The sequence below is a fragment of the Aotus nancymaae genome, unplaced genomic scaffold (assembly GCF_030222135.1).
Source record: "Aotus nancymaae isolate 86718 unplaced genomic scaffold, 86718_ANA_hifiasm-v0.15.2.pri h1tg000002l, whole genome shotgun sequence".
In the NCBI taxonomy this organism is placed as follows: Eukaryota; Metazoa; Chordata; class Mammalia; order Primates; family Aotidae; genus Aotus; species Aotus nancymaae.
The window spans coordinates 10,709,466-10,722,348 of NW_026988413.1; the positions used below are offsets into that span (position 1 = coordinate 10,709,466).

General features: G+C 38.3%; 1 protein-coding gene across 1 annotated transcript in view; it reads right to left on the reverse strand.

The window, feature by feature from the left end:
- The window catches only part of CNTNAP2 (contactin associated protein 2), a 1,621,124-nt gene that overhangs the window by 837,079 nt on the left and 771,162 nt on the right, over positions 1-12,883 (reverse strand). The window contains exon 11 of the mRNA XM_064372470.1: positions 12,065-12,184. Coding sequence (XP_064228540.1) covers positions 12,065-12,184 — 120 coding nt within the window. The remainder of the gene's footprint in view (positions 1-12,064; positions 12,185-12,883) is intronic.

Genomic DNA, 12,883 nt, shown 5'->3' on the forward strand with positions numbered 1-12,883 from the left:
AAGGAAGAGCCATTCACAAGGACGTCAGAGAAATGGGAGGAAAATGGGGCATGGGTACGAAGCATGCCAGGACATAATTGTTACTCTAACCCAGAGTAAACCTCCAAGTCAACAAGACCCTCCTACCCCTAATAATAAACACACAGCTAATAATAATCACAAATATGAGGAAAGCTGTGAAGGTCAGAAAAAAAATGAACAGAATCAAGAAACTTGGAGAAAACTAAGAAAGAAGGGGGAAAAAGATGTTTATTCTCATTGGGATATAAAAAAAAAGGTACTGCATTCATAAAGCAATAATAGAACACTATTAAAAAGGAAATTTTCAGGAAGAAACACTTTGATTTAAAACCACAATGAAAAGCATTCTAGAAAGAGATGATAAATCATGAGAGAATCAAAAACATAAATAGAAAGAAATTTAAGAACATGAGTTACCAATGTTAAAGTGAACACCCAGCGAATACATGAAAACTGACCTATTCCAAATCATGTTGTTTTGAAATTTCAGAACATTTGGGACAAAGAGAAGATTCTCCTAACTTTCAGAGAAGAAACAAGTTGTACTGAAGGATTAAGAAGCCACCAGGATGTGCTATATCAAAAATAGAGAGTAAAATTAAAATGAAGAAGACATTATATAAAAACCATGAATTCCAATATAGGGGAGATGAAGACATTCCTGGTAAACACAAACATGGTGAAGATGAAGTCCATGATGATGGTACACCCCATGTATAAAGGACAAATACCTCAGGTTAAAGAAAAGTGAGATGTCAGCAAGATGCTCAATATTATTTTATAGTCTTTTAAAACCTGAGAACAAAAGATGCCAGATTCTACAATGTACTAATAAACTTCCTGCTCTGTCCTCCATGTCCTGCTGCCTGGAGCAGCGAAAGCATTCATTTCACCTCTCAAAATTATGCAGCCTTGTCTTAGCCCTAAAACCTAGAGCTATGCCACGTGAGCTTAGAAACAGAAGGACAAATAGGAGTATGGTGAAGATAGAATAACATGGATGCACATAAAAGCAAAACATGAGTAATAATAGTAACGATAAAGTTAATGATATAGCAAGTTCTTACCTAGTCTCACTTTTTAATGCTGATTTTGTTCAAAATCTGAGTAACAACAGAATATGAGATTAATAATTATGTGAAGAGCAGTCAGTCCCAATGAAGCTGTCTGTACGTAAATGCAGCAAACAGAGTTTTTGACAACTTCATCCACAAGGATTTTTTTTTCCCCAAAGTTGTATTTTCATTCCTCATTAATGAGACAATTACTTTGATGTAGTCACCATTTATGTAGGACACTGATAACTTTTAGGGCCTCTAGTTTAAGTCAGTTCCAGGAAACAGGACTTTAAATATTTTCCAGTTTTGGGAACATATGATATTGGTGCAGTTTACAATTAAACTTTATTGGTTGTGGTGATTAGACAAAGACATAATATAAAAAGAGAGATTAGCTGCCGCATGAGATTCTCTTTCTAACATTTCCAGGAACATTCTAATATGAAACTTGATGCACTCAGAAGAAATAAAAGGTGACCCATAAAACTGAAAAACCTAATGTTTGGAGAAACAGTAACACAGTTATTACTGGCTTTAAGTTAAGTTTAGCCAGAAGAGAGGAATTCGTAGTAAAAAAAGTACAAGATTATTCCTGCGGTTTTTGATTTTTGATTGCAAAGCAATGAGTTGAACTTAGTTGAATTTCCCAGTGTGTGTGTGCGTGTGTGTGTGTGTGTGTGTTTCCCATCCTGTTTGAAGAGTTAATTATTGTGGCCCAGGCAAGAGTTTCAGATTCCAAGCACCAAAGAAAATCAAACAACAGTCTCTAGCCATACAAAATGTGAAGCCTTCCTTGGATTTTGAGCAGAGAAATTGTATAACAAAAGCAGTGCTTTTAAAGCACAAAATCAAGCGGGGTCTGTAAGATACTGTTTTGTCAAGTTACATGAAAATATTTGAAGGAAGAGCATTCGCATATAGAGTACGATTTTGGAGGCTTCAGAAGGGCTGAGTGACCTGTTATACATCTAAAGCCATTTCATCTTGAGTTCACCTGGGGTCTTGTACCCCCTTTCTGGGTCCTCTCCTGTGGTGTAGGCCTCACTGGATTTCATGGTTTTTCTCTCTTTCCCTTCTCTTTTTTTTGATTTTTTGAGAACTTCTGTAGTATTAACCTATCACTATGGCTGACACACAATGAAGACGAGATTGCAAAGAAAGCCTGGCAGGCAGAAGCTGTCTATGGAAGGAAACTGAATCCAGAAGGGAGTCTTCGGGAGTAGGTAATCAGTTACTGAGAAGAGTTCTTTACAGGCTGCTTTTGATCAGTGAGTTGGTTCCGAGATTTTCAATTGAATCTGTGTGAGCAGAATTGAATTCAAAGATTTATACTGATTGTGAAGAACTGAAATAGCTGAACGTGTGAAGCAGGAGTTGCTGAGTGATTACAAAGGTTTATAACAAAGACAGCCTGGGAGAGGTCGACAAAGAGGAGAAGATGTGACTGAAAGAAGACATAAAGGACAGCTATTCTCTGAGTGGGTTAACCACAGAGGAGGTAAACTAGGTTAGGAGACAGAAAGAGGAGAGAAATGGCTTTGATGAGAAAAAAGCAAAAACGAGTGGAGAAAAAAAATGGAGGAAACCGGTGCAAACATCAGAGAAATAGTTATGATATACAGGAAAATGAAGGGGTTAGAAGATTATAGGGTCCAATTTATGAATGTTAATAAGCCCTAATATAGAATAGGCTCTGTGTGTCCTAGTCTCTACATGATTTCATTCCTAAAAGGGGAAGAATGAGACACTACAATCATATTAAGTGTTACAGATGATATCAAGTACAATTCCATTGAATCCTATTGCATACTCACACTTTTTGTTAGATTCAGTTTAAGACTTTACATTGAAAAATGAACTGGATGTTGGGGATAGAGTTTAAGTTATTCTAAAAGTTGGGCTCAGACCCTAAGGGATGATAAACTTAGGTATACAAAAAAAAAAAAAAAATACAAATTGTGTAAAGCTCTCAGAAAATTACATTAGAGAAAATACTTGTAGTTGAATTAAGAACTGAAAATGATAATATAATGGTTTATATATGGATTTCATTTAAAATGTGTCCGCTGATTAAAAGGCATTAGTTAGATAATAAAGAAGTAAATTGTTTATAACAAAAATGCTGTCCAAACCACAAATAATAAATCAGAACCATTTAAGGAAGTTTTAATGATAATGAAGAGATTTGAATAAAAAGAGATCATTTCAGCAATCATATTGCAAATCATACTACAGAATATAAATAAGAAGTCCGGTTTCTATATATGTATGAGCTTGCGTGCACATACACGTACACACATGGTTGCTACAAACTAGCTTTGAACATACAAGCCTAGCTAAAAAATCAGGCTTCATTATTTACTACCTGTGTGGCCTAGGACTTAATTTCTCAGAGCTCTAGTTTTATCATCAAAAAATGGGAGAACAATAGCACTACCCATCTTGTGATGTTGTCATGAGTTATTGGATGAGTTAATACATGTGATATTTTAAAAATGTGCCTGGCATTTAGTTTGCTCTCAATTATATATGCAGGTATCCATATAAAATATAAAATCTTTATCACACATTGCCTAATGTGTTAGTAATTGTCATTTCTGGTTGACAATTAATTTTTATTTTTGCTTATCTCTATTGTCAAGTTTTAATCAAATAATATGTTACAACCGTAAGACTGTTGCTATTCAAAAAGTAGAAACAAAGGTTATTGGAATTGTGAATAATATAGAGGCAAGTAGGTAAGCACGCTAGACAGAATTCTAAAATGGTCTTCCTGATTCCAGCAACCTGGTGGGTACACCAGCTATAATACCCTCTCCTAGACTGGGGGTGGTGCCAGCAAATATGATGGGGTGTCACTAATGGTATTGGGCTTCTTTATAAGAAACAGGTGAAGAAATTTTGCAGGTGTAATGAAGGGCTGTAATCTGGTGATTCTGAGTTAATCAAATGGGTGTAATTATCCTGGGTGATGACCTAGTCAGGTGAGTGCTGGAAAGTGAGTCAGAGAGGCAAAGCCACAAGGCAGAGACCTGGGAGCAGCCTCTGGGAGCTGACAGTAATCTGAGGCCAACAGCCAGTAAGAATATGAGATGTCAGTCTTGAAACCACAAGGAACTGAATCTATCAACACTTGAATAAAATTCTAAGATGATCCCAAGTCTCTGGTAAAACCCAAGCCCTAGCTGACACCTTGGTCTCAGCCTGGTAAGACTCTGAGCAGTTGACCCAGGTAACCTGTGCCTTGACACACAGAAACTGTAGATACTAAATTTGTGTTACCATAAACTGCTAAAGAAAAGAGCACAGTCATGTGTCACTTAACAACAGGCACAGGTTCTGAGAAATGCGTCATTAGATGATTTTGTCACTGTGGGAACATCATAGAGTTTACTTACACAAATCTCAGTGGTATAACCTGCTACACACCTAGGCTATGTGGTGAAGCCTATTGCTCCCAGGCTACAAACCTGTACAGCGTGTTACCGTACTGGATACTGTAGGCAATTGTAACAGAATGGTATCTGTGTCTATAAACCTATCTAAACATAGAAAAGGTACAGTAAACACACAGCATCATAATCTTAAAGGACCACCATTGTATATGTATCCTATTGTTGACTGAAAATGTATAGGTGCATAACTATACAATAGGATAGAAACTGCTTTGCTTTGTGGACATGGGGAGGTGGAGGTAGGTGGGTTTATGATATTTTGCACTAGAGTTCAAGTCTACCACCCCAGTGACCCATTTCCTCCTGCTCACACTGTACTTCTATAGCCGTGAGAAGCATAATACTAAATACAATACTAACACTGAGTGCAAGTGCTTAGAAACTTCAGTTACAAGCTCTCTATAAATATTAGATTAAAAAGACATGAACAGCTTTTACTATTATAGAGGATAATAGAATTTGATCAGCTAAATCCTGGGGCTTTATAAAGCACAAATTATGTAAACAAGCTTAATGGCTTTTTGATAAAACTACAAAACCAGTGCTAGGAAGAACACAAGAGTTCTTTATTTGGACTTTAAACTTCATGCACTAGAGTACAGATGCTTACTTAAGAAAAAATGAATGCAGGGAGAGTTAGAGAGAAAATGAATTAGAGGATAGAATATGAAGAAAAACATTGTCTTAGGTTTAGGATAGACAGGAAGGTTCCAGGGATAATGGCTGGATCTTGGTTTATGTACTATTGTTACTATTAACCATCTACCAGAAAGACCTAAATGAAGCTTTAAATACAAAGCTTCAGGGTTTCTATGGAGAAGATGCTGGTAACACCTGAAGAAAATAGAAATGAAAAGGTGGAATGTTAGGAAAAAAATGTACAATTAAAAGAGGTTATTACTGAAAATATAAGATAGTTTTCACAAAAGTTTTAACACCAAATTTTCAGAGGGAGCATAAAAACAGAGAAGGAAGGCAAGGATAACAATGACCACATTTTATAATGTGCCCTAACATCTAAAACAAGAAACCAGGCTTTAGCTTTCACAGGATGATACTTTTTTTTAAATAAAGGATTCAGTGAAAAATCTCTCCTCAATGTCATCAGCTGTGCAGCACTTGAAATGCTCTATAATTTAGGACACCCCCTAATTTCCAAATTTCTAAGAGATGTACCTCTGAACTGCAGATAGTCAGAAGAATTACATAGTAGAACAACTGCCTTATGATAAAAAATGAAGAGAGTCAATTTATGTCAAACTTAGCCAAGAAATAGTAAATTCAAGCTTGTTTGAGATAAGAGGTTTCTGTCTAAATTATTTGACTGCAAGCAGTAATATTTTTCATGTCTCATGGTAACAATAGAAATTTTTTGAATGAAAGGCAGTGTAGAAATCAACTTATTCCATTTCTTGCACTTAGTTTACAACAAAACTGAGACAGAGATTATTTATTTATTTTTATTATCTATTTTTTGAGACAGAGTCTCGCCCTGTTACCCAGGCTGGAGTGCAGTGGGGCCATCTCGGCTCATGGCAACCTCTGCTCTCCAGGTTCAAGCGATTTTCCTGTCTCAGCCTCCTGAGTATTTGGGATGACAGGTGTGTGCCACCACACCCACCTAGTTTTTGTATTTTTAGTAGAGATGGGGTTTTGCCATGTTGGTCAGGCTAGTCTTGAACTCCTGACCTCAGATGATCTGCACACCTCAGCCTCCCAAAATGCATGAGTCACTGTGCCCAGCCAAAGACTTTTTAAAATAAATGTGTTCAAGGTCCTACAGTGACTTTGTGTAGCATCTGCCTGTAGGACAACTTTACCTGGTTGAGTTACAGGGACCTAAAGCAACACAGAATCTTACCCTTTTTCCTAGTTTTCCTCTGCTTCTCTGTGCTCCATGTCATGGGGTTATCATTTTCAACTTTTTCTATCTCATCAGGAACAGTCTGGCCAACTCACCTTCTTTTTTTTTTTTTTTTGAGACGGAGTTTCGCTCTTGTTACCCAGGCTGGAGTGCAATGGCGCGATCTCGGCTCACCGCAACCTCCACCTCCTGGGTTCAGGCAATCCTACTGCCTCAGCCTCCCGAGTAGCTGGGATTACAGGCACGCGCCACCATGCCCAGCTAATTTTTTGTATTTTAGTAGAGACGGGGTTTCACCATGTTGACCAGGATGGTCTCGATCTCTTGACCTCGTGATCCACCCGCCTCGGCCTCCCAAAGTGCTGGGATTACAGGCGTGAGCCACCGCGCCCGGCCCTCACCTTCTTAAATACCCATCAAATCAATCTCTTCCTCTTTTACTTTATTGCTACTACTTTAAGTTTCCATTTTCAACTCCTGAATTACTACAGGGGCTTTTGAACTTGTCTCCCTCTCTTATGTCCTAGTCACCTTTGGAGAACCTTTTTCACAGCTGCCAAAGTGATGCTTTTAATATACACTGCTCGATGAAGTTACTCTTTTGCTTGAAACCATCCCTTGCTTGCTTTGTCCTGAAATATCAGGACAACGTTTCAACTGCTTTGCATCCTACACAAAACATTTTATAAGTTGACCTATTTTTCCTTCTCCTGATTTCCCAGCCTCATAACACCCACTTGTTCTTCAAGACTCAGCTTATGAGTCAGCCGTTTTATGGAAGATTTTGCTGGTGTCCTATGCAGTGCTTAAAATGCTCTGTCATTTAGAACACTCCTAATTCCCCAGAATGTAGCTCAATCCATGGTTCCCCGACACTGTCTACGCAGCATCCTTAGAAGGTTCATCATTCCTGGCCATACCACGTTCCCTGCATTCTAGTTGCTATTTATTGCCATACTTCTGTGGCACCACCACATCCATTGTGCATGTGTGGATGGATGCCAAGTTGCTCTTTATTCTCCAAGTCTTTTTGTCATTCTCTAGGATCCAAGCAGATATTTTCAACCTCCACACAGATGATCTATCTGCTCCCAAATGCCCTCAGACACTTGTTCTCTATCTACCCTCAATTATGTAAATTTTTCCAAACACTTATTAAATATTTTAACACTAGAACCCAAATCTCTATCTATTGAATGATTGAGTAATATGGTTTAGCTGTGTCCCTGTTGCAAATCTCATCTCAAATTGTAATCCCCACAATCCCCATGTGTTGAGGGAAGGACCTGGTGAGAGATGGCTGGATTATGGGGGCAGTTTTCTCCATGCAATTCTCATGGTAGTGAGTGAGTTCTCATGAGATCTAATGGTTTTATAAGTGTTTGACAGTTCCGCCTTCACATGCTTTCTCTCCTGCTGCCTTGTGGAGAAGGTGCCTGCTTCCCCTTCTGCCAGGATTGTAAATTTCCTGAGGCTTCCCCAGCCATCAGGAACTGTGACTCAATTAAAGCTCTTTCCTTTATAAATTACTCTATCTCAGGGAAGTTCTTTATAGCTTCCTATAAAGGAGGAACTAATTCCTCCTCCCACTCATCCTCCTCCTCCCCCTTGATCTCGCCCTTTCCTTCTCTTCCTCCTCCTCCTCCTCCTTCTTTTTCTCGACAGGGTTTCTAGCACTTGGGCTGGAATGCAGTGGTGTAATCACAGTTCATTGTAGCCTTGATCCCCCAGGCTCAAGTGATCCTCCCATCTCAGCCTCCCAAGTAACTGGGACCACAGGTGTGCACCACCATGCCCAGCTAGATTTTTTTTTTTTTTTTTTGTAGAGGTAGGGTCTTGCCATGTTGCCCAGGCTGGTCTTGAACTCCTGGGCTCAAGTGATCCACCCTCCTCGGCCTCCCAAAGTGCAGGAATTGCAAGCGTGCGCCACTGTGCCCTGCCTATTGAGTTTCTAAGAGCTCATTCCTGAGATGCTGTTTCTTTGTTATATCAACCCCCAAATGATATTATCAATTCTCATATATTAACATGTTAATAATTGGCACATTTATATCTCTAACCCAAACAGGCTTTTGGGGCTTCTCCGACTGAAAATTTGCATCTCAGTTTGGATGGCATATGGCACTTCACATTTAATTAGTCAAAACTAAGTTCTTGAGCTTCCTTTAAAACTGTATTACCCTTATTTTCCCCTTCTTCTAAATGGCACTATAATTTATCCAGTTATTCAGTCCATATGTTGAGAAGTTAGTATTGATTACTGTCTCTAAACATTCTCATCCAAACTTTTACCAATCCTGTCAATTCTACCTTCAAAACAAATCTAAAACTGTATCAGTTTCTCATCACTTTAAACCATCACTACCCTAGTTCAAGGGAGCATCATCTCTTCATTGGACTTTTGCAATAGCGTCAGAACTGGTCACAATGTTTTCATTCTGTCTCTCATAGCAGTCCAAGTGGTAGATGTTTGAATGCAATCAAGATCTTATTCTCCTGATTAAAATCTTTCCATGGACTCCCACCCACTGTAATTGAAAGATAATTAAAAAATAAAAAAAATGAAAGCAACTTTTTTTCTGCCCTACACTCCTTATAGCTGGTCTGCTCTGGCCTGCCCCTACCCATCTTTCCCCTGCTTTATTTTGAGTCCCTCTCTTAGGCTCACTATGTTCCAGCCACTTGGATTTCAGTTCTTTGGAATAAGCCAACCTCTCTTGTGCCTTAGGGTATTGATTTATAGGGCTCATTTCTCTTCTTTGCCTTTTTGAGTGCTTGTCTCCTTTTACGCTTCAGGTTTGGGGGAGCATATACAATTTTGCATGACATAGAGTTATGTATCAAGACTTTATAGAATACCTCATTCTGCTACTCTCTCTTCTTTAACATTTATCTTTTGGAAATGAATTAGCCCAAGCCAAGCCTCGTGCATCATATTCTCTTAATGATGTTAAATCCACATTCTTTCCAGGAAAAGAAAGCGTTGGTCAGTGACAAAGAACTAAAAGGTGCCTGCTGGCCTGCGAGGCAAGATTCTTCGAGGGTCCCTGACCACACTGATGTTCATAACTCTCTTGCATGAATAGAAGAAAAATATTCTAATTGCAAAAAGTTGTACTCTGCTCCTTACAGCTCAGACTGCATCTAAAGTGCTGAGTTAAATTGCAGCCGTGCTCTCTAAGGGAGATATAGATGAAGATAAGACCTATGTTTCTGAGCAAAGGGTTCAATGTACAGGAGAAGCTCTCCTGAAAGTAGACTAGTCCTGTGTGTTATGTGTGTCCTTCATGAGAATTGTGTACATTATAGTTTTATTTCTTTTTATAATTTTTTTGAGATGAATGTAGAACAATAACTAAAATAAATTCTTAATTGTCCAATCCAAGCCAGGATGCCCTGATTTCCCTTGAGGTTAAGAATAGACTTTATTGTATTATATATTTTCATATATTAGGAGAAACCAAAATCAAGATTCTTTTAAATTAAGCCAGGTTATCATAGGTTAATACTTTAGTGCTAATAAGATAAAACTGAAGGTATATAAAAAAGAATTTGAGAACATTAATAAGTCCAACTGTCAGTGAACTCTTAGATTAATCTCTCTGGTAAGTGTGTTCCTTCTCTGAGGCATGCCTAGAGTTCTTTTTCAAAATAGAAAAATAAAATAAAATGGGAGCTAGCATCTTCCAACTTTCTAAAGGAAATTTAGCAATTTAGGAGATGCTAGCTCCCATTTTATTATTTCTATTTTGAAAAAAAAATTTTTGAGACAGGGTCTCACTCTCTTAGACTGATCATGACTCACTATAGCCTCGAATCTCCTGGGCTCAAGGGGATCCTTCCACCTGAGCCTCCTAAGTAGCTGGGAATTTTTCTAACTAGAAATGTGGTCTCACTATGTTGCCCAGGCTGGTCAGTTTCTGTTTTATTGACTTCTATATATGTCTTCCATCTACACTGATGCCTTCCTCATTTTCCCTTCTATTCTATACCATGCCTGGCTTCCTGATACTGCTAAGAGTTCCCCGCTGCTGTCTGCTTGCCTATTGTATCCTTCATGGTTTTCAGTTCTAGTTGCACAATCTGATTTCCACTTCAGACATAGTGAATCAGAGTCTGCAGTGATAGAGCCAAGAAGTTTGTGTGGAAAACAAAACAAAAACAAAATAAAACTCCAATATGGTTCTGAACTATAGCCCAAAGTAAAATCCATGGGCTGCAAATAACTCAGTTTGAATGTTGCCTGAAAAATATGGGCAAGTTATTTAACTCCCAAAGTCTTTAACAATTTTCATCCAGTTACTTTTAATTTTTTTATTTGTTTCTCCCCAGACAGAGTCTTGCTCTGTTGCCCAGGCTGGAGTGCAGTGGTGCCATCTCGGCTCACCGCAACCTCCTCCTCCCAGATTCAAGCGATTCTCCTGCCTCAGCCTCCCAAGTAGCTGGGATTATAGGCATGTACCACCAAGCCCAGCTAATTTTTGTGTTTTTAGTAGAGACAGGGTTTCACCATGTTGGCCAAGCTGGTCTCAAAGTCTTGACCTTGTGATCTACCCACCTCAGCCTCCTAAATGCTAGGATTACAGGCATGAGCCACCACGCCTGGCCCTCATCCAATAACTTTTATTGAAGGTTTGCCACGTGTTAGACAATATGCTAAGAACCGTATGCAGATTATCTTATTGTATTCATATGATAATGCTATGAAGTGGGTATCCTTACTAACTCATTTTACAGATAAAGATTCTGAGGCTTATTGCATTTAGTAAAGCCAGTAAAGTGCCAAATATTACACATGTGGTGATTGATGAAGCCAGGATGGAAACCCAAGTGTCTGTCTGTCTAAAGGATTTATTATGGTACTTGACAGATGATAAACAGTCACACTCGGTAATGACCATCAGTAGCATCATATTATCATTACCCTTATCATCGTATGCCCAGGACCTCATATCAAATACTGGTCTTTTTCTGGAGCCAGTAAATAATGCATACCTCACACCTTCTTCTGGATTTTTGAAGGGTAAGATGTTGCCAAGTGTCTGATGGAAAATCTGTTTTTAATCTCAGAGATCTGTACATCTTACACATTGTTGTGGAAGTTTACAAGAACCCACAATCTCGTTTAACATGGAAGTGGAGAAAAACTAGGTTCTCTTCCCAGGAAGAAAACCCCAAATATATTTCATGAAAGCTTCCGGTAATTTTTGCTGTTGTCAAGATGGGATTTCAGTACTTAGAAAGATTTCTTCTATAACCATTGAGAATAGAGGAAGGTCTGGTATGACCTAAAAGCTTCCTCCAGCATGCACAGTGAGGATATTGGAGCTGTGATACTGAAGTTCTGTAGTCTAGGTTACCAGTCCTTGCTGTGGGCTTAACTTCTTAACTTTACTTTCTGGTTTTCCCCCTGACATGTTGATTTTTTTACAAAAATGATTCTTAATTGTTCATGTCAAAGGTAAACTTTTTGAAAAGCATAGTGTCAAAATGTTTTATGGCTTTAATAACACATTTTGCCATCTTATCTAACAAATCCAGCAATATCTTACTGATTAGATGTTGTGATAAAAGCACAGAACTAAAGAAATAAGCCATTGATGGAACTACTCATTCAGAACATAGAGAAAAGCAATCTTCATAAAACGTAAATGTGACACAGTTACCTGTCATGTTGCAGTAAACTTTCAGAGGCCCCAGAGGTCCACTGCCATCAGGATCTATCCAGTAGTAATTTGACGTCTGGCCTAGGTGTTTGTATGCTTCGCAGGAAGGCTCGTAGATAGCTAGAACAAAATATCCTATATAAGCACAGCACAGAACAAATGGCTCCCCAGATAAATGCCCCAGTGGCACATGTAATGCCAGCAAACCGTTAGTTAGTAGTTCTTCTTCCTAGAATCAGCATTCTTTTTCTCTAAATTTAAATTCATGATTTGCTTCCTTCTCTAGAAGTACTCCTGACCTACCAAAGGCAGTGAGCTCCTGGTATGACTTTATGATGGGGAAAGGACTAAAACGATCATTAAACAAATGTCATGTTTATTTTACTGGGGCTCATGATCATTGAAAAAAAAGTTTTAATTTATAATTATTTGTAGATATTAGCCCCTTACTATAAAATACTTTATTTTCATAAATGTTGTCTGCTTCGTTGGTTGCCAACTAAGAGGCCAGAAAAAATTACCTTTCACTCTCTCTGCTTCTCTCTTCTGGACACGCACATACACTCACACACACACACACACACACACACACACACATATTTTTTGCATAGTTATTACAGGTTTCCCATAAATAGTATGTAATTTTGAATCTTCCTTTATCTCAAAAAAAAATAGGAAACAAATTTCTTTGATTCATTTTATTTGTTCCAGGTACTTTAATTATATCAAATCTAGTTTGTGCAGAAAGCTGACATTCATGTAATTAAATTATGTTCTTATTCATAATTTCCCCTTTTATTCCAGTGCTCATGACAAATT